This window comes from Melozone crissalis, unplaced genomic scaffold (genome assembly GCF_028551555.1).
Source record: "Melozone crissalis strain CALT ecotype California unplaced genomic scaffold, PUWL_Pcris_2 ptg000034l_1, whole genome shotgun sequence".
In the NCBI taxonomy this organism is placed as follows: Eukaryota; Metazoa; Chordata; class Aves; order Passeriformes; family Passerellidae; genus Melozone; species Melozone crissalis.
Window position 1 is genome coordinate 22,844,348 of NW_026535812.1, and position 22,061 is coordinate 22,866,408.

At 45.8% G+C, this 22,061-nt stretch overlaps 1 protein-coding gene across 2 annotated transcripts in view; it reads left to right on the forward strand.

The window, feature by feature from the left end:
- GOLIM4 (golgi integral membrane protein 4) overlaps window positions 1-9,057 on the forward strand; it is a 30,723-nt gene extending 21,666 nt beyond the window's left edge. For both annotated transcript variants that reach the window (XM_054282556.1, XM_054282557.1), the window contains 8 exons: window positions 724-1,047; window positions 2,255-2,481; window positions 2,906-2,985; window positions 3,580-3,692; window positions 4,736-4,903; window positions 5,316-5,384; window positions 6,785-6,865; window positions 7,188-9,057. In XM_054282556.1, the coding sequence (XP_054138531.1) occupies window positions 724-1,047; window positions 2,255-2,481; window positions 2,906-2,985; window positions 3,580-3,692; window positions 4,736-4,903; window positions 5,316-5,384; window positions 6,785-6,865; window positions 7,188-7,349 (1,224 nt within the window). In that variant the 3' untranslated portion in view covers window positions 7,350-9,057. The remainder of the gene's footprint in view (window positions 1-723; window positions 1,048-2,254; window positions 2,482-2,905; window positions 2,986-3,579; window positions 3,693-4,735; window positions 4,904-5,315; window positions 5,385-6,784; window positions 6,866-7,187) is intronic.
- The last annotated feature ends 13,004 nt before the right edge of the window (window positions 9,058-22,061 follow it).

Sequence of the window (22,061 nt, forward strand, 5' to 3'; positions counted from 1 at the left end):
CAAGCAGACACACCAAGGTTCAAGCAGAAAACGTGTAATCTAGCAGTAAAGGAAGAAGTTAAGAAAAAACAGTTGTGATTTTGTTTTACAAGTCAAAATTTATATTTTTTAAATAAGAAATCTAAACTTTTAGCTATCTCAAGTGTTACAGGAAGATTTTAGAAGTTCTGAAGAATTTTTTATTTTATGAGGTTCCAGTGGCACATTGAAGTCAGTGTATTTAAAATTGGCACACCAAGGTTCAAGCAGAAAACGTGTAATCTAGAAGTAAATGTAGAAGTAAATGAAGAAATTAAGAAAAACCAGTTGTGATTTTGTTTTACAAGAATTTCTACAAAAAATAAAAAGCATGGAATCATTTAGTTTGGAAAAGAACTTTAAGATCTTTGAGTCCAGCCGTGAACCCAGTTCTGCCAAGGCAGCACTAAACTGTGTCTCTAAAACACAAAGCTGGCTTTGTAGAATTGTAAGAGTTTTTCATTTTTCAACTAAAATGAGGCTTAACTTACTCTGTGGTGGAACTGTACAACACCTTGTGTAGCTGTAGAGCCAGAAACCAGGTAATGACCCCATTTGGCAGGAGGAGCTCGTTCCAAAGCAGGCATTTGGCCCTCCTGACAACAGCTCTGGGCTGGCATAAAGGATCCAAGCCTGTCCTTGGCTCTCTTGAAACTGAAATCCATAAATGTGTTGTACACACATAATCCCGTGTCTGTTTTGCAGAGTGAGAAGCCAAGGCAGGGAGAAGAAACAAAGAGCCAGGAGCAGGACAGGGCTGAGCCTTTCCACGTGCAGGGAAGGGCTCACCAGAATGCCAGGGAGCTGAACATCCAGGAGCAGCAGGAGGCTGGGGAGGATGAGCAGCAACGGGCAGAGCAGATGGAAGAGGAACGCAAAAAGGAGCTTGAGGAGGAGGAAATGGAGCAGGCAGGGCAGCCTGAGCACCTGGAGGAGGAGCAGGACCAAGCCCCAGAAGAGCACGAATGGAAAAAGCAGGAGCAAAAGGAAGAGGAAACCAACATGTTGGGTGATCACCTGCACTCAGAGGTAGGGAGCTCATTTCTAATTGATTAAATCTGCTGTTTCAATGGAGGCTTCTCTTTTCACTGCTGGCCTTGTATTGCAGTCACCTATTTCCAGGAAGAATAAAGTTTTTATAGAGATTTTGGGATTCAGAGCACTCGCTGGTTTTTAGATAAAATTACTGTCATGTTTATAGAAAATTTGGGATTCAAAGCACTTGGATGCAATAGGATTCAGGCTCAACTTGAGCACACTTGTTCTGCAGTGCTGGCCAGATCCTAATGAACATTAATTCTGCTGATCAAAAGCAGCAGATGGAAAATAAAAAAGAGAAAAAAAGAGCAGCAGACTGAATTCTGTCTCCCACTTTAAACCTGAGGCCCATGGTAGCTGATGGAGAGCTCAGCAGGTGAGAGGGAGGCTGGGGTGGAGAACTGCTCTGCTTTGGTAACTTGATGCATCTCAGCAAATTGCGGAGTGTTTCCTTGTCAGAGGTACCTGCCCTCTGCAAACACTGCCAGCTCAGTGCTCACTGGTGTTTGACAGGGAATTTTAACTGCCAGACAAACATGACTGAAACAACCAGGGGAAGTCAGTGTGCAGCTCTAAATAAAACCAGCAAATAAAACCTGGATTTGCATCCTAGATTGGATCTGCATGGAAAATGTATTTCACTGCTCTCACTGTAGGCTTTGTAAACACTTTCTGTCCTGGCAGATCAGTTGTGTCACTCTGGTGTAATGAGGAGCTGGTGCTGGAGAGTTGAGGAGCTGCAGAGGGTCAGAACAGCAGCAGTGGGTTAAGCTGTGAAGCTGGAGTTAGTCTAAGTTATTGCTGAGTATAAAAAGATGTGCAGTGTCTCACTTAAGGCTAAAAGCAGCTCCCCCTGAGATTACCACTTAAATCAATGGAAACTTTTTGCTGTCTTATCAGTCAGCAAAACCTCCTTTTACTGTGTGATATGTTGGGAGGTTTTATTAGGATTTACAGGAAAAGCATGGCTTTCCTTAGCCCACAATCTCCTCTTTCTTCCCTGTGTACTCCACAAACACCCCAACACTTCAGTCTGTGTTCCAAGAAATGTTTTAACTTCAAGCAGGGACGCAAAAACTTAAAAATAACTTTGCTGCAATTGCATGGAGCTTGTTTTTCCCTGTGGACAGCTCTCTCCCTGCTTGTTTCTGATCACTGAGAGGATGTTTAATGTGTGACTAACACGTTTCTGTGGCAGGTAACACCAACCAAGAGGCAGAAAGCAGCCTACGAGCAGCAGCTGGAGCAGCAGCACCTCGGAGCGCAGAGGGCAGAGGAGGCCGAGCAGCTGAGGCAGCAGCAGGAGGCCCTGCAGCAGCAGAGGCTCAGGGGGCAGCTCCTGAGGCAGCAGCAGCTCCAGGAGAGAGAGCTCCAGCTGCAGAGACAGGCAGAGCAAGGGGAGAAACTCTTCAAAAACCGCCTCAGGTGCGACTCTCCCTCTTGGGCTTGTCGTGCTCTGGGTTTGTGTTGTCAGCTTTGTTCTGGGCCCTTGTTCCTGAGGGCAGATTTCCAGGGGGTTCTGTTGGTTCATTCCTTGAAGGGCTGGAGCTTTGTTCCCTAAAATTCAGAGTCCTGACTTTGCTCTTTGCCTGACCCATATGCTTCAGGACTGCAGGCTCCACACACAGAGACACTACACAAAGTCAGGGTAGCAGCACAACCAAGTCTCTGTTCTATCAAGCATTTTTCAGGAAAGGTGATGTGAGAAAATACCAGATAATAGAGCATGAAGCTGGGGCCTGCTCTGGCAGCTGCTGAGAGAAGCAGAGCTGCAGGTGGGGAGGTTGTTTATTAAAGCAGAAAACACACTTTTGAAACTGAAATGATGCTTGGCTTTTAATGTTCTCAGCCAACAGGCTCATTATGATAACATGGACCAGGACATTGTGCAAGGGGAGGAAGAGCAAGGTATTCAGGAGGAGGAAGGAGGTAAGAGAGAATTTCTGTCCCTGCCATGCTCACAGGCTGCCTGTGTACTGCCTTGCATGGGAGACTTTAATATTCATTTCATATCCAGATTGGATTCAAGTGAAACATAAACTTGCAATTTAAAACCAGAAGCTCAAATAACCATGGCTGAAGTGACTGAGTGAAATAGAGGAATTACTAAAGATCATATCCACATTCCTGAAAGGAAAAGTGTCCTTTTGACTGGGCTGTTATTACCAGGCTCTGTGGATCTTGGTTATGCTCCTGGCTCTGCCTATGGGTTTCTTTGAGCTCTTTAAATTACAAAATCATGGAATTGTTTGGGTTGGAAGGCACTCAAATCATTCCACACCCCTGCCATGGACAGGGACACCTTCCACTAGCCCAGGCTGTTCAATGCCCCATCCAGCCTGGCCTGATCCTTTGACTTCTGTTTCCTATTAGGAATAAATCAATTCTGTGAGCATTATCTGTTTATGTAGAGGCTTCCCACTGCTAAAAACACATGTGGAACCTTGTAGGAGTCTGTAGGAGACTCCTAAAGGGATAACTAAAAACTGCTGTAAAACAATAATCACCTAAAAAATTCCTCAGCTTATGAACACGACAACCAGCACCAGGATGAAGGTGAAGATGATGATCAGAATAATGCAAATGAACAACAAGAAGCAGAACATCAGGCAGAAAATCAGCAGGCTGATGAATCAGTAAGTATGAATTAAGATGCTGAGGGTTGCAGTGCTACTGAAGTGAGAACCCACAGGTCTCGTCTGACATAATTGCACCTTATAGAAATGAGATAAGCAGAGGTCTGCCAGGAAGACAGGCTTGACAGTTGAAAACAGCATCTAAAATCTATTTAAAGGTGTCCTTACTCATTTGGGAAGAAATAAAAGGAGAAAGCTCCCTTGTGGGAAGCAAGGTGTTTATTTCCACATTCCTTTGATCTGTGCTTTCAGTGGAATAAAGGATTTGGTCTTAGCTGGGACTTGAACGGGTACATTTGGCTTCAAAAAATACCAGCAGTGCCCAGTCAAAATGAGAGGGGATGGGATTTTTCATGCTGTCATTAATGAAAGGCCAGCTCAAGAGGCTCTGTAGCCAGCTGGAGTCAGTACAGAGGTGTGAGGTCCTGACAGAGGATGTAGGTCAGCACTGAACTGAGCCCTGACACCAACTGCACAGAGATCTGGGGCAGGAGATTCACCCTGGGCCTTCCCCCACACTCCTGCTTACCTGGGGCTGTCCACATCAAGTGCACCTTCCTGACTCCCCTCCCATTCAGCAAATTAAGTACAGTGAATATTTCTGAGGGATCTTTAACTTGTTGTCTATAAAGATACAAAACTGCCTTTATTGAATGATAAGCAGAAAATGCTCCTTTTCAGCCTGGCGAAGGTGAAAAGTGTTTTGTTTTCTTGTAGACATAGCCAAGGTCAGCAGAGCAGGACAGGCTGATAGTGAGTGATGCCATCAGCTCTGTGGAGCTGTGAGCATTCAGCTCTTATCTCTGTTCACATGGCCTTATCAGGCACTGTCAGCTGGTCAGTAAACACAGGCTGTGCAGCAGCTCTGGGACAGAATTCTGTGGGTTTCACAGACAGGTGCCTGCACCTCTGTCCCTGCAGAGATTCCAGCTGCTGCCCGTGGGGATGGAGCTGGCTCTGACTGCCCATGCTGCTGTTCTTTCAAAGAAAATACAGCTGGAGCATGGCTACAGGTGTTTAACACTCCCTCCTGTGAATTACAGAAGGCAGCCATGGAAGATGTGAATCCTGCTGATGACCCCAATAATCAGGGAGAGGATGAGTTTGAAGAGGCTGAGCAAGAGAGAGAAGAAAACCTGCCTGAGGAAAATGAGAAGCACAAGGAAACGGGTCAGAAACAAGGACATCCAGGAATGGAGGAGCACTTGGTGGTGGGTAAAGGCAAAAGAGGCACCTCTGGGGCTCCTTCAGGAGGTTAAAGCTGCACATTTCAACTGTGTTGGAGCTGTAAACTCCTCCAGGCACAGAGAGTCTGGATTTTTATGGCACTGGTCTTCAGCGGGGTGAATATTCCATTGTCTTCCTGCTTAGTATGGAAACTCTTGCTTTATTCTGTGAAGTGATTTTTCTTATATTCCTCCTGCTATTTTTTAATTGAGGGCAACTTTAAATCACAGAGCTGGGCTCTCACTGCTGCTAATGAATGCACTAAAACTTCTCCTGCCATTATTGTTACTTCAGCTTTACAGAGAGCTTTAGTTCCAGAACAAGAAGCTTTAATCTTCAGCCCTCTGGTTATTAGGCAAGCTCATAGATCTGAATTTTTATGTGATCTTTGTGCAGATGGCAGGAAATCCTGACCAGCAGGAGGATAATGTGGATGAACAATACCAGGAAGAGGGAGAAGAGGAGGTAAGAACACAGACCCAAGGCAGGTGTGGGCTCAGGCAGCAGAGCACAGCTCCATTAACACTCTTTGGTGTCTTTGGGAACTGCAGGATGAACCCAAATCACTTGGTCTGACTTTAGAAACCTGGGAAGTCTTTGCCATTACTCTGCTGTCCCCTTCTGGATACACTCTGGGTTACTCTTGCTCCTGTGCTGCAATCCATTAGTCTTCCATGCCACACAGCATTAATTGTGCAATAATTGAAAAGATTAAGCCTTTCACAACACAAGTAAAATTTCCTGGAAACCTCAAGGTCACAGAAAACCTCATTAATCTCTAATCACACAGTGCAGTTCTGAGCAAACTGCTTCCTTGGCCACTTACTTACTCTGTAGCTGTGACTGTGATTTATCTGTGCTCCTCCTGAGCAATCCAAGCTGCAGTTGTGGAGCTGCTCAGGAAGCTGGCAGCCCATGGAGCTGGAGCAGAGAGGGAGGGAAGGGACTTTTCCCTTCATGTCCTGCTCACCATGCAGGCACCACCTGAGCCCCTCAGCAGTCCCTGATTAATTCCTGTTTCTGCTCCCCACAAAACCCCTTCCAAACAAAGCCCTGGGAGTGGCTGCTGTCACTCCCTCATGGGGAGCACTTTGGATTAGCTGGGATGCACTTAGCAAAACGCTGCTGCTCACACCCAAGCAGGCCACTGGGAGCTGGGCAGAGCTGCCCTTTGGCAGCTGCTCTTTGGCTTCCAGGCACCATTTGTACACATCTCAGGAAGGATGTGCCCACTGTGCTGAGTGGGAGCAGGGATTGAGTGAGCAATTAAGAGAGAAAAGAGATGCTGCAGTGGGGATCAGTTCTTTAGTGGGTGGACTCAAATATTATCCATTGCTGTTCAGATCTTTCCCAAAGTGACCCTGGTGTGATGGATGCCTCTGACCCAGCTCACAGGACACTGTTTGGGGCAGACAAGCACAGCAGCACTTCCCAAAAGGAAATCAAGTTCACTCAAGTTCCTCTTTCAAATTTGCACCTAACATGGGAAGTGGGGAATGGAATGGAGGGAATGTGCTGGCAGAACAGAGGGGAGTGAGAGATCCAAAAGCTGAACATCAGGGAGACATTCAGCATGACCTGCTCTCTCCAAGGAAGAGATTGTCTGTGAGAATTGTATTTAAAAGTTAAATGCTCTCAGAGGAAGTGAGTTTCCTGACTGTTGGGTGGTGATGGTTCTTTTTATCCTCCTTTAACCTCTCCCTGCTCTCTTCTCCCTCCTTTAGAATCTTCATTCTGTAAGAATATCACATAATACCATTCTGTAAAAATATTCTGTAAAAATCCGTGAACATGTGCCCAGTTGTGGCACAGGCCACTCTTTGAAGGGCAGTTAAACCACACAGAACATCTCTTGTGCTCTGCAGGTGCAGGAGGATCTGACTGAAGAGAAGAAGCGAGAGCTGGAGCACAATGCTGAGGAGCCCTATGGGGAAAATGAGGAAACTGTGAGTTCTGTGCAAGGGCTCAGGGAGAGGATCAAACCCTGAGCACACTGCTCATGGCACAGGGATGTGGCATCATAATTGTCCTAGCTTGCTTTGGGCCATAGACCTGAACATTTCATGCTGTCCCAACTTCCTTTGCTCACCCTTCCATCTCTGTGTCAATTCTTGCTCCCTGCAGACTTTAGAATTTTTTTTCTGTTTCTGCCTATCACTCTCACAGCTCCAGCTGAAAATCATTTCGCTGCCTTAAAATAAGCTATAAAGAAACTGGCACTGCATCTGTTGTAAGTTTGTTTTGTTTTGTTTTGTTTTCCCCAATCAGGCAGATGAAAAGAACAACAGAGGGACAGACCAAGAGCAAGAAATGCAAGAAGACAACAACCAGAAAGCAATTCATGAGGAAAATTATGAGGAGGAAGAGGAGGAGGAGGAGGAGGAAGGCAGAGCTGTTGCAGCAAAAACTCGCAGACGAGGGGAGATGTAGTTCCTCCCTTCATTTTTCTTTTTCCAGTACACAAATTCCTGTCGTGTTTTTGTTTTTTTTTAACCAACTTTTTTTAGGGTATTTAATTTCAAAAAAAAAGAAAAAAGAAAAGCTTGTGTTTTCCACTTTTTACTTTTCTATTAGGTGCTGTCCTGTGTTTATATGAATACAGTATTTTGATACTCTCGATTAGGATTTCTTTTCTATCCAGGCTGTACATAACCAGACATCCTCTCGGTTAGATTTTTTGTAACTCTGGGCACGGTTTGTAGAGGCCATTTTGGATACACTTTCACCTTGTCCAGGCCTGACAGAATGTTTGGTGTCATGTCAGGTGCACTCACCACTGAAGGAACATTCCTAGTGCCTAAATCCAGGTGACTTCAGTCACTCCAGCTCGTTGTCTTCCATGGATTTATTCTGACCAAGGGCTGCAAATTCCTTGTAACCTCACAAAGCCAAGCACAGGCCGTGCCCTTTGCAGGACCAGGCCTTTCCTAGGTGCAGAACAGTTATAAAATATGCAAATTTTACAGGCCTTCAGAATGCAGCCAAGTTGCCAGCTGTTAATTTTGGCAGCTGTTTAGATACGGTTCAATTATGCATTTATTTTAATGAGCATTCCCAGGTACTTCAATTACAGGCAGTACCTGGCTGCTCATGCAAATGGGGCTGTGCTGAGAGGAGCTGGGAGCTGGAAACCAATTTAGAGATGGAGCTCCATTATGCCAAATCAAAACACTACAGCTGTCACAGGGATGAAGATTTACAGCAGCAGCAATCTCCTTGTCCTCGTTAATGTATAAAATATTTGACCAGAGCCAGAATGATGTTGCCTCAGTGCCATGTTTCCTGGAGGGTGTGGTAGCTGAGCTGACACTGTTGGTGCAAGATGCTGAACTTAAGGCCTTTACCTTCTTTTTCCTTATTTATTTACAAAAATCTGCTGGAAGGATTTCTGTGAGCCCCAGGCTGAGCCTCAGACTCGAGCCAAAGCCCACAGAAGTTGTTTAGCAAACATCTCCAGCACTGCATGCTGAAACCTGGGGAGGGGAGGGGGGGGAAAATGACACAAAAATTGTGCCTTGGTGTGGGCTACCCTGAACATAATCCCAGTGCATGAATTATACAATATTTGTATTGGTACAGACACTAGGTATTTAATATATGTTAAAGGAGAATGGGAATCTGGATTTCCCAGGCTATGCCCCATTGCTGGAAATGAGGCACAGGGGAGCTCCCCATCAAAGGCTGTGTTAATATATAAAGAGAGGGAGTGGGGGTATTTCCCTTTGGTTTTGTTTTTTTTCTTTAATAATGATGCATAGCAATGTTTTCAGTTCAATTTTTTATATGAATGTAATTTAATTCATTTTTTCTACTAACTTGATTATATTATGTTTTATAGTTGGTTTGCTTTCATTGCAATTTTCCTAATTGTCCCAGATCCAGTGCTTATGTTTCATAGGAAGATTTTTGTCAGTGAGTAAGTATTTTGGGTTTTCTAGTTACCAGAAATCAGATTTACCATATGTATAAAAAAAAAAGTTTACATGAGACTGTAAAATGTATAATATGTACATAAACTTCAGAATACAATTATTTTGGTAAATTGGCCTGTATTTTTAATGTCACGGTTGCAGTATTTAATTATTTGAGGCATAATAAAACTTGACTGCAGTCAATAAACTAGAATGTAGTTACTGATCCTTCACATGCTGAGGGTTTGTGTCAGTTTTCCTCATGATGTGCTTGGATTTCATTTCAATACAGGAAGCAGGGGAAGGGATGGAGCCCTGGCAGCATTTTCAGGGAAGTGGAATATTTTTGTTAATGATGTTCCCACCTCTGTGCCTGACAAAGGTCAGAGTGCCAGACCCAGGGGGACCACGGGGTAGCTGAGCTGCTCCTCATTGCCACAGGAGGATCCCTGGAATTCAGGGAATGCCAAATGCTTGGCTAAAGCAAGAATTTAATGAGTTTCTGTGACCTAAAAGCAAGTGGAGCTGGGCCAGAGCCCCAGCCCTGGGCAGAGGATGAGCAGCACAGGGGGTGCTCAGTTCTCCTGCTCAGTGTGGTCCCAGGTGATGCTCTGCTTTAGGACCAAGCTGAGGGGAAGCTGGAATTCAAAGGGAAAAGTTCCTTCACTTCGGGATTTGGCAGCAGCAGAGCTGACAGGGACTCATCAAAATATACATCATGTGTATATATATATATTATATGTATCATATGTAATTTAGGTATGTATTATACATCTGTAATATGTATAATATGTCATGTATATATATATATATATAATACATGTATGTATAATATATATATGTATATATATATACACTCATAGATATATAATGGGTACAAATTGAAAGGGAGAATTTAGGCTGGTTATTAAAAGAAATCATATATATATACACACACATATAATATGTAATTTATGTATATATTATACATCTGTAATATGTATATGTCATATATGTATATCTATAATACATGTATGTATAATATATATGTATTTATATATATATTATTTATATATATACACACACATATATAGTATGTAATTTATAAGATATATGTAATTTATGTATATATTATACATATGTAAGATGTATAATATGTCATATAGATATATAATACATCTATTTATAATATATATCTGTGTATATATATATAATGGGTACAAAATGGAAGAGGGAGAATTTAGGCTGGTTATTAAAGAAATCTTCCCTGGAAGTGCCCAAGGCCAGGTTGGATAAGCCCTTGAGCACCCTGGGACAATGGGAGGTGTCCCTGCCCATGGCAGGGGGTGGGACTGGATGAGCTTTAAGGTCCCTTCCAACCCAAACCATCCTGAATTCTACATCCCTGAGTGCACAGATATACAGAAATATCTATTACACAAAGCAATTTGTGCAGAATTGTGTTCACCTGAGCCTTGGGCTCCAGGCTCTTGTAGCTGAGCTCAGTTCTGAGCTTCCAGACTCTCCAAGCCAGACCTCTATGACTATTCTGTATCCCACTGCCCTCCTTTCCTGAGGAACAGCAGCATTGTGTGGCACACAAGAGCCAACTGCACTCCTTGGGCTGCCAAATGCTCCAGGAAACAAAGGCAAACTGGAACTGGAAATGTTCCCCTCCCTGCTCTGCGCCATGCCAGATGGCCACGTTAATGCATTGATTTGGTTGTAAAAGGAAGGGATGTGGTGCAATAATGAAAAATGCTGAGCTGCTTCCAACCTCAAAATCAATATTTTGATGAGTTTTAAAATAAATTTGTTGAAAATAATGCTGTGATTTGAAGAAAGTCCTGGTGGAAGTGTTATAATTCACAGTGACAGATCTGCAAAACCTCAATCCACGTTGTTCCTGAAGAGACAGATTTATTCTGAAGAAAGTTTAAAATTAGAATATTGGAAAATTTTTCAGCAGTCTCAAAATTGGGAAATTGCTCAGAATGGAGCTTTTGTACAGAGCTTCAGGAACCCAACCAGGAGATCTCCAAAGCCCCAAACCCTGAGTTCCTGTGGATGACTTGGGGGCTGTGCTGCACAGCAAGGGGACTCAGTGCGAGGATGAGGGAAGAGCAGGCAATAATTTCCCACGTGGATTTGGGCTGTTCTGTAATGAGCAGCTCTCCAGGTTGTTCTGCATGGTGGCTCCACGCTGTCAGACATCCCCCTCAGGGCTTGTCCTCACAGCAAACATCATTAAATTTGCAGTTTACCTCAGTGCCTGCTGCATTCCCCATCCAAAGCTTCCTGTCAGGTTGCCTCCAAGAAACCCCTGCTCCAGCCCTGCTGAATGCAGCACAAAGCCCAGTTCTGCCCTTTCTGCCCCTGATTTATTCCTCCTGATGCCTTGAGAATCTGACCTGAAGCAGAGGCTGGGCAGAGTCCCAGAATAAAGCAGGGATTTATCCAAAGCATCTCCTCCATGGATCCACCTTGGGCAGCACCAGAGCCCAGCCAGGGCTGCACCCAAGATGAACCAAAATGGCCCCAAAATGCACGAGCGCTCCCGGGGTCTCTCCCTGGGATCAGTTCTGCTCCATTTGCACCTTGCAGTTCATTGTCCCATTCCAGCTTTAGCCCAGGCAGTCCCACCCTGCTTGTTTTTCTCTCTCCAGCCCACGGGGTTTGTGCTCCTGGGCTGAGATTTGGGTCATTTGTCCTTGGTGCCCAGCTGGAGCAGGAATTGTTTTGTCTCCCTGCTCTGTGCACAGAGCTCACCATCCCACAATATGAAACCCAGACTTACACACTAAAGCAGCACAGAACCTGAAAAATACAAAAGCTGAACCTGAGGCATCACTCCCACTCAGCTCTCCTGCCTTCAGCAGTTGTGGCTTTCCAGAGCTCCATGCGGATCCCCATGAATGGCACTGACATCTCAGGCCTTCCCCTTGTCACTAAAATCTGCTTTATTCTTATTGAGCCTCTTGCACTGAAGCCTTTGCAGTGACACCCCCATTAAATTAACCCCAGCCTCACACCTGATCTGCAGCACAGGAATTACCACCAGTGTCCTGAGGAGAGAAAGGAGGGGCATTTCCATCTTGCAAAGGTTTCCCAGCTCACGGTACTGAATGTTACAGAAGAGGAGATTATTTGACATTCCTCTGTATCTTAGGAAACTGCTGAAGATTCATGAATATTTCAAAGAGCCCTGGCTTTTCCAGAAAGGTGCCTTAAATCTCTTTGGTGTGCAACAGATGTGGTGTTTTTCATTGCAGGTACAGCATCACAGATTAAGCTCTAGGTTGGGTTGCTGCTATTTTATGCAGCAGAGGACAAAACAATTAAATAAAATCAATATTTTTTCCCTTCCAAGGCAATCCCACAACCGCCAATTCTGTTGGTGAATAACCTGATCTGGGATTTGCTTGTCCCACCTCACCTCTCCCTGTTTCCAACAGCTGGGAAAGTGATGCAGGCTGAAAGTTATGGGCTGCTCTTTCCTCATCCTCGCACTGAGTCCCCTTGCTTTGCAGCACAGCCCCCAAATCATCCACAGGAACTCAGGGTTTGGGTTTTGGGCTTTGGGGATCTCCTAGTTGGGTTCCTGAAGCTCTGTACAAAAACACCAGAGAGAAATTTCATTCTGAGCAACTTCCAGCTTTGCTAAAGGTGCCTCCTGTGGGGAGCAGCATCCAGCCTGGGTAAAAGCACAGATTCAGCTTCCAGGTTTGTTCCCTTGCCTCCATAAAGCTGCAGTTTGCCTTCTGATGGTGTTTTTCTGGGATGATTGTTCCCAGACCCAAAGGAGCTGCCTCCAGGTCAGGTTCAGAGCAGCTCAGAAGTCTCTGCCTGTTTGTGCTGATGATCCCTCACCACCTCCGTGGTGTGCAAAGTGGGCTTTGGAACCCCCTCCTGACCTCCAAAACACACAAAATCCATTTCAGAAAATTCAATCTCAGAGAAGGCAAGGAAAGCAGGGGGAAAACAAGGAATCAAAGCTTTGCATGAAGAGCTTGGTTTGTTTGGTTCCTCATGGTAGGAAGGGAAAGGCTGTTCTCATTTTGTGTTACCAGGCTTACACACAATAACTGAGCCAATCCTTGCAGGGCAGCACCCCCAGCCCCTGTCAGGATGGGCATTGCAAACCTGCAGGGAATTCCCCCATTCCTGACAGGATTTGGGCCCTTTTGGGCATCACCTCCTGCAAATTGTGACGGTGCTCACAGGGGTTCTTGGATGAGGGAAGAGATGAGGATCTGACTCCATGTTTCAGAAGGCTGATTTATTATTTTATGATATATATTACATTAAAACTATACTAAAAGAATAGAAGAAAAGGTTTCATCAGAAGGCTGGCTAAGAATAGACTCAGAAAGAATGAAAACAAAGCTTCTGTCTCAGACAGAGAGTCCAAGCCAGCTGACTGTGATTGGCCATTAATTATAAACATCCAACATGAGACCAATCACAGATGCACCTGTTGCATTCCACAGCACAGATAACCATTGTTTACATTTTGTTCCTGAGGCCTCCCAGCTTCTCAGGAGGAAAAATCCTAAGGACAGGATTGTTCATGAAAAGATGTCTCCGACAGCAAATGGATTTCTGGGTCACCCTCAGTGTCCAAACCCCTGAAATGCGCCCAGGAGGTGACAGCTCCTTCCTTGGCCACCCTCCCCAGCAGGCAGCAGCTCTGGCAGCCCAGTAATGCAATAGCTAATAAGAGGATTAAGTGGGGGAATTGTGGTTAATATTGCATCAGCAGCGGCAGATCCTCCCCTGCCTGTCCCAGCTCCCTCACAGGATACAATGTCCGCGCTTGTAAGGGAAGCTCATTGACATCTGAGCAGCCAATAAATCTGTTCTTGGTTTTTAATGACCCCAAGAGCTGTTTCCACACGCTCACATCATCTTACCAACAATTTACCCTCATTAATTAATTAGTTCCTTTAGGGCCTGTTAAACCCTACGACCTGCTTTAGCTCCTTTGCAACAATTCTCATCTAATTGTGAACCAGGGCTCGGGGCAGAGCAAGGTTAAACCTCACCAGCACAAACAGAGCTGTGCAAAAACAGAGGCAGAGACAGGAGGCCGCTCTGGGCACAAAAACAGCAATAAAAACCTTCTCAAAGCACCCAGGAATCACAGGGGATGGAGAACAGCTGCTGTGAGGAAAGGCTGGGAGAACTGGAAAAGTTTGGGGTGATCCACTTGCGACCTTCCAGTACCTGAAGGGAGATACAGGGAGTGTTTGGGAGGGACTGGAAAGCCAGAACCAGGCACTCTCTGCCTCAAACTCATAGAGAGTGAGGTTAGAGGGGATATTTGGGTTAAATTCTTCCCTGTGAGGGGGTGAGAGCCTGGCACAGGGTGCCCAGAGCTGCTGTGGCTGTCCCTGGATCTCCGAAAATGTCCATGGCCAGGTTGGACAGGGCTTGGAACAGCCTGGGATGGTGGAAGGTGTTGGAACTGGATGATTTTCAAGGCCTCTTCTAACCCAAACCATTCTGTGATTCTACAGCTTAGAATAAGTGGGTTTGATTCCTCTGTTGCTAAATCCTGCACGTGAGATTTGCAATAATTTCCCCTTCTGTGCCTGAGTTTTCTGCCTGTGTAAACAGGGAGGACAGCCCTCTGTTATCAAATAAGGACCTGATCAATAAGAATGTATTAAAGATTCATCCACAGGTGTATTAAAGCATCCATGCCATGCTAATGCCTCCCATTTAAATACTATAAAAAGCTCAGTGGGCTCTTGACTGAGCCATTAAGTGAACGATGGGCAAATTGGAAATGTCCAAGAAAAAAAAGGAGCAGAATTACACTGTGCTATGAAACACCAGGCAGCTCCCATAAAAATCAATGGCACTGCATGGCAGTAAATTGCAGGGGAGATGAGCTTTATTTCATGGCTCATAAGTGAGCATGAATCTCTAACAACCTGTCAGCCCTGACAGCTGGGCCTCTGCAAGGAGCTGCGTTTCTGGGAGCTGCTCCTGTGGGCAGCGTCCTTCTCCAAGAGGGAGCATCACCCAGGGGAAGGGGTGTCCCCACAAGGGTTCAGGGCACTCTGGGGTGGCAGAAAGCCTCTCGAGCATCATACTCCCTGAGATCTGAGCTGTGCAAACACTGCTTTTGGATTGTTGGGCTTGTTCCTGTGTGTTCTGCTCTTTCTCAAATGCTGGGGTTGTTTCTGAGTGTTCTGTTCTACCTCCAGCTTCATGCAGACAATATATTCCCTAATGATGGTATGGCTGCACCTTAGGGAGGGAAAGAAAAGAAAAAAGGAAAAAGAAAGAGAAAAGGGGGAAAAAAAAGGGAAAAAAAGGAAAAAAAGGAAAAAAGGAAAAGGAAAAAAGGAAAAGGAAAAAAAGGAAAAGGAAAAAAGGAAAAGGAAAAAAAGGAAAAGGAAAAAAAGGAAAAGGAAAAAAGGAAAAGGAAAAAAGGAAAAAGGAAAAAAGGAAAAAAGGAAAAGAAAAGGAAAGAAGCCAGCCTGAAAAATGGCACAAAAACCTATGACAAGGCTACAGAAGGGAGCAGAAGGGTTCCCACCTTGAAGTGTTGTCCTGCTCCAGAACAGAGCAAGGAGCTGCAGGGTTTGCTGGCTGTGTTTATGGCAGGGACATTGCCCACACCTGGCAGTCACCAAACCAGCCTGGCAGCAGCTGTGGGGCTAAAAACCCATCAGGGAGGAGCAGGGCCAGGACTCAGAGGGGGTTTTGGTGGGGTGGGGGTGAGCTGTGCCTGCAGGAGGGGATGGTCTGAGGCACTGCAGGACATTGCACTCTCTGGCAGGACCTTCCCCCAGCCTGGAGTGCCACAGACGCAGCAAATGCCAATAAATGCTCTCCTTTCTCCTCTGAACTGGCTCTGCACAGCGCCAACTCCAGAGCAAACAACAGAGGCCAGCAGGGGAATCTGCACAAAGCAGCACCTTGTGGCCTTACCTGCAGATAAAGGTCTGTGGGAACAACAGATAAAAATCTAATAAGTGACATGAATCCCTCAGGTTATGGAAAAAAACCCCAGGGTTTTAACCATTGCCCCCTACTTCATCACACACCCTTTTATCTGACAGTGAAAAGCAGGAACTGCCAAAACACTGAGCCTAAAAACTTTATTTTCCCTCAAGGCAGGTTCTCCACCTTCTCCTGTCCCCAGACACTGCCCTGGCCTTCAGATTGGGATCAGGTTCGGGATCGGGATTGGGATCAAGATTTGGATGAGGATCAGGGTTGGGATCGGGACAAGGATCAGGATTGGGATCTGGATCAGAATCAAGATTGGGATCAGGATCTGGATCAGAATTAGGGTCGGGATCTGGATCAGAATCAGGATTTGGATCAGGATCTGGATCAGAATCAGGATTGGGATCCGGATCAGGGTCGGGATCAGATCCCCCTTCCAGCTGCCAATCCCCTCACACAACCCAGGCAAGCACTCCCAGCTCTCTCATCCTCATCTTTCAACCATTTCCCTTTCCCACAGTGTTTTAGTTCCCCTGATGATTTCTTATTATCCTCCAAAAGGCCTTTGAATCTGTTTTCCCAACCCGCCCAGCACAATAAATGATCAGGAATTAAATTAGCTATCAAAGGGCTAATAGACTCGTTCCTTCAGGGGCTAAATTAGTTATAGCAAACTTTATCTGGAAGGGGGAAGGTTTAAAAAATGTATTCTTCCAACAGGTTTTAGTCCTTATTATACACTCTGAAGCTTATCTGCAGCAGCCACTCAAGGGACCACAAGAATCAGCTGCTCAGCACAGATGGCCTTGCACTAAAGGTCAGAGAAAAGAGCATGAAAAACGTGGAAATACTTTAAAACCATTCCTGCTGGCTGGAGTTACCTTTGTGGAGAGGTTTCACTGCCTTTGAAAAGCTTCCTCAGTGCTGCTACTGCAATTTCATTGTGCAAGAATTTTGTTCTCATTGTTTGGCTTTGCTTTGTGCTTTAAGCAGGATTTCTGTTATCTCTCAAGAAAGCAAAATATATTTGCTTAATTGTGAAAGGATTAGGGGCTGAGACACTGTGTGATGTTAAAGCAGCACAGACTCTCTATCATACAATAAAAACTTAGCAACAAAAGCCCTCAAGAACTGATTATGAGAGCAAATTTCCCATGTATATAACAGCCTGATCCCCTCTGGCAGCTGAGGAGATGAAAAAGCTGTACAGGACATTGTTCCTGTAAAAATGGGGAAATGCTGGGTAAATGAATACCTGCTGAGTAAAGTTCATGAAGTGGTACCTGAGCAAAGCAGAGTCTGCCATTTCTGGGACAGAGCAGCCCAAATGCTGCTCCCAGAGCCCAGCCCTGCACAGGCATTTCCAGCACACCCACGGCAATGGAGGGGACATGGAGGCAGATCCTGTGGAACTGGCACTGCCCCAATGCCCCAGAACAGAGGCTGGGCAGAGTCCCAGAATAAAGCAGGGATTTATCCAAAGCATCTCCTCCATGGATCCACCTTGGGCAGCGCCAGAGCCCAGCCAGGGCTGCACCCAAGATGAACCAAAATGGCCCCAAAATGCACGAGCGCTCCCGGGGTCTCTCCCTGGGATCAGTTCTGCTCCATTTGCACCTTGCAGTTCATTGTCCCATTCCAGCTTTAGCCCAGGCAGTCCCACCCTGCTTGTTTTTCTCTCTCCAGCCCACGGGGTTTGTGCTCCTGGGCTGAGATTTGGGTCATTTGTCCTTGGTGCCCAGCTGGGGCAGGAATTGTTTTGTCTCCCTGCTCTGTGCACAGAGCTCACCATCCCCTCATGTGAACCCAGACTTACACACTAAAGCAGCACAGAATGTGAAAAATACCTGAGACATCAACCTTGAGCATTGCTGAGCTGCAGCATTTGTGGGGCAATCTGGGCACTTTTGGGTGCAGCATCTCCCCTTACCTGGGTGAGGCTGGTCCAGAAGGATCCATCCCAACCTGACCTGTCCAAGGTGAGCTCCATCCTGTCCATCCATGAAGCAGCACTGAGTTACCCCCACCTGACCACCACAGCAATTTCCAGCAATGAGAAACACCTGGGAGAGGAGCTGAACAACAAGGAGTGACGGCTGTGAGAGCCCAGGCAGCTCCTGGGGCTCCCTGCTAACACCCTCCCAAACCAGCAAACATCCCCTGGGCTCTATCTCAAGGTGAAATTATAGGTGGGAAACTTGAATTTCATCATTCTCAGGAAGAAATGGTTTGACAGTGCCCAGCAGAAACAGCCTGGGAGGGATCTGTGAGGTGCTCTGAGTGTGCTCAGCCCCATAGAGAATTTTGGGAGTCTCTCTGCACAGAACCAGCCCATTGTGACTCTAAAAGGGACCTTCAACACGAACATCTAGGCAATTTTAAGGAGCTCCATAATGAGGGGATGTAATCCTTTTAGAAATCCTGTGAATTGGAATCCTTTGAGGCCCGCAGGAAGCGCAGGAGAATAATTTGCACAACCCAAAAAATTAGCACAAAGAGGAAAAAAGGCCCTTTAAAGCCAAGACCCAGTGGCAGCTCCCTCAGGTGGGCTCTTTCAGGCATGCTGGGTACAACTTTCAGCAAAAACTCAACAACCAAGAGACCCGGAATGGCTTAAGGAAGAAAGAGTGGCAAACTGCAGCTGGTTATTATTGTCCAAAAGTTCAGTGTTTCTCTGTGAAATCTGTGTTTCTTTTGGCTGCAGCTCATTCCACTGAATAAAACTTTTTTTTTTTTTCCTAATTCATTTGAACTTGTGGCAGCTGCACTTGAGCTGATTGGCCAGGGTTTTGTGGCTGCTCTGCTCTCTCCAGTGCTCATTGTTGGATGGTTCAGGTCATGTTATTTCACCCCAGCCAATATTAATGGCAGGGGCAGCTCCCAGGGCTCAGACAGACATCCATCCAACAGATGAGCCCCTAATTCTGTGAATGGCTCCTCTTCCAACCCATGGGGTTTGCTCAAACAGAGAAAAGGAGACTCCAGGGAACAGCTGGGATTGGTTCTGAGGGAGGTTCAGAATGAGCCTTGACCCAGCTGAGTTCCCTTCACCCCTGGGACAAGAGCAGAGGATGTCTGGGCAGAGATTCCTCCTCTCTGGAATTGCACCCTGGCCCTCCTGCAAGCAGCCCCAGTGCAAATTAGAGGATGCAACTCCGAGTAAATGAGGGAAATAATTTGTTTTAAAGAAAGAGATGAATTACAACTGAATTAAAACAACATGAGGATGGAGGAGAAGGGCAGGACTCAGGAGTGTGTTTGTCTGATTTGTTTAATCCCACAGAATTTGCTCCAGCACCCATTTCCTTCTGTCCACAGTGCTCCAGAGACCCCAAATGCTCTGGTGGCCCTGGCAGGAGCAGGGAATGGGCCAGGAGATAAAAAGCTCAGCCTGGAGGAAATTTTGCCCTAGGATGTTAGAGCAAGACTTTGGGAATGCTTTGCTAAATTTTCATGAAATGTCAGGTCCAAAGGAATCTTTGTAACTAATTGGAAATTGATTTCATGACACTTTGATACTGAGCTCACCAATGGCAGCTGCTATTTTACATTTCAGAATGGATGGAAGAAATTCTTCAGGGCAGACCCTGGCACAGGGTTCCCAGAGAAGCTGCCCCTGGATCCCTGGAAGTTTCCAAGGCCAGGCTGGACAGGGTTTGGAGTAACCCATGGCAGGGGAATGATTTAAATGGGCTTTTCTGTCCCTTCCAACCTAAACCATTCTGTGGTTCTGTGATCTCCTTTTAAACCTCTTCACAGCAAAATGCTTCAAACATCACCAGCACATTCTTGCTCCTGGATGCACTTTAAATAAAATCAGAATTACCTCACATTTCCCTGGGATCCCAGAGCCAGAGCATTAAAATAATGAAATGAAAAATTATGAGAGCAGAACCAACTTCCTGTTTGGAGAGAATAAATCAGTGTGTGTGCCTGACCCAGCACTCAGGTGCAAACAGCAGAGCCTCTGAGCCTTTCCCAGGAGGGAATCCTGATTACAGCTGCAAGAGGTGGGTGGGAGCTTTGCCAGGAGCTGGGAACTGAACCCTCTGCCCAGGGGACTGCAGCAATTCCCCATCCCAGCCCCACTTTGTGATGCTGAGTTCTGGGAGGAGAGCCTTGAGTGCTGGGTGCTGTGATTCCAGCGCTGCTGCTTTGAGTGCTCCTCAGGGGCTGGCTGACCCTTGAGGAAAAGCCTGTCTGTCTGTCTGTCTGTCTGTCCTGTCCCCAGCCACAGCGCCAGTGAGGTGGTCAGTAAGGGTCAAGTGGGCAGTCAGGCAGGTCCTTCAGGCTCTGTTTTCCCTCTGCTCCTGGCTTGGCCAAGGAAGCCTCAATAAGGTGGTCAGTAGGGGTAAGGTGGTCACTAAGGGGTCAGATGGTCAGTGAGGTGGTCAGTAGGGGTAAGGGGTCAGTGAGGTGGTCACTAAGGGTCAGGTGGTCAGTCAGGCAGGTCCTTCAGGCTCTCTTTTCCCTCTGCTCCAGCTCCCTGCCTCGTTTCCAAAATCACAGTGTTTTCTCACACATATCTTCAGCTGAAAATAATATATTCTATCCTTTGTGTTCAACCTTCTACTCCCAGACACCACAGGGGTTCTTTATAATGAAAATGAGTTATAGGGTGTCTGGATTCACTTCTAGACCTGATGTGGACCACCATCCCCAGTCCACAGAAAGCTTTCATGTCATCATGTTGTTCTTATCCCCTCCCCAGCAAGCATTGCTGCTCTCTGCACCCATTTGCCATCTGCTCACACAATGTTCTGTTTCCCTGCCCAAAGCCCTGGCTGTGTTGCTGTTTCTCTGCAAACCACACTATCTCTCTCTGAACCTGTGAAAGCTCTCTGCTGTGGGCTGTTGACTTTCCCTCCTGATCCTGGGGTGTTTATGGGGGGATTTGCCCTGCCTGCTCTTCTCCCAGTGCTGGGGTAAATCCCACTGACTGGATCTTCTGATCCAGCCCTGTGAGCCCTGCTCTGCTTCCCCACATTTCAAGATTTCCTGAGGGTGACCACCAAGCTGTGCTCCACAGCCTTTTCCCGTCCCAGCTATACAAAATCCTCCGAGTCAGATCCTGTAACACATTTAAAATCTGATTTCATTCGTGCAATATTTTGGTCCCCTGTTTAGGCTGCTGAGCTGTGGGAGAGGCAAGGGCAGCCCTACGGGACAGCCTGGAAACTCTGCAAGCTGCTGGTTTCCCTTGCCTGGGTGCAGCACAGATGCTGATCAGAGCTGCTGTGACCTCTGTGCTCCAAGCCCTGGCACTGCAGAGCCCTGCAGGGCTGAGCCCTCGTCCACCCCTGCTCTGAACCCACCTGAGCTGCCCTGCAGCCAGCACACAGCACAGGATTTACTGCCTGCCTCTGGAATGAGGCAATTCCCTTAATTGGCTTCATTTCCAGGGCTCTGTGCCTCTCCCCCTGCACTGCTGGTGGCACAGCTATTTGTGTGCTGGTGGGGAAAAAACCCCCAAAGATTGGACAGCAAATCAATCAAAGGAAGGACAGAGACCTCTCAGAGATAATTGCATCCAGAAACCCAAATCCCTGTCAGGGCTCTCCCTCCTGTGGTTTGCTTTCAGGAGCCTCTATAAAGCAGCAGGACATCCCCAAACAATGCCAGCAGAGACAAAAATCTCCTTTCCTTTTCATGATTTCCCTTCCCAGTGCTCTCTGGCCACACCAAACTCCAAAGAAAGATCTTTTTTAATTATTAGGATCAAAATGGTTGGGGTGGCTGAGCTTTTCCCATGTACAAAGCTCATTAAAGAGCACTTGGACATTGGTGGGGCTTTTTATTAATTTGTTTTCCTTTTCTATGGGTGTCCATCCCTGTGTTATTTCCCACAATGAGCTTGGGGTCTGAGCCTGGATATGTTCTAATTAAATGCAGTGGGAATCAATAATTGTGAGTTGTTGTTGACACAGAGCTCCTAGATGGGAAAATCACACACTATTTTTAATAATAAATTTAAAATTTTCTATTAATAAATAATAATTAATTTTGATAATAAATTTAATCAACTCGTGATATCCAGTATAACATTATGTCTTATTTACATACCCATACTTACTTGGCACACACTATTTTTAATAATAAACTTAAAATTTGCTATTAATAAATAATAATCAATAATTTTAATAATAAATTAAATAAACTCCATTAATTAAACTCAAAATTAAATTTAATAAATATCCAGTATAACATTATGTCTTATTTACATATCCATACCCATACTTGGTATCACAAATGCACTCAGAAATGTTTTATTTCTGTCTCAATATCT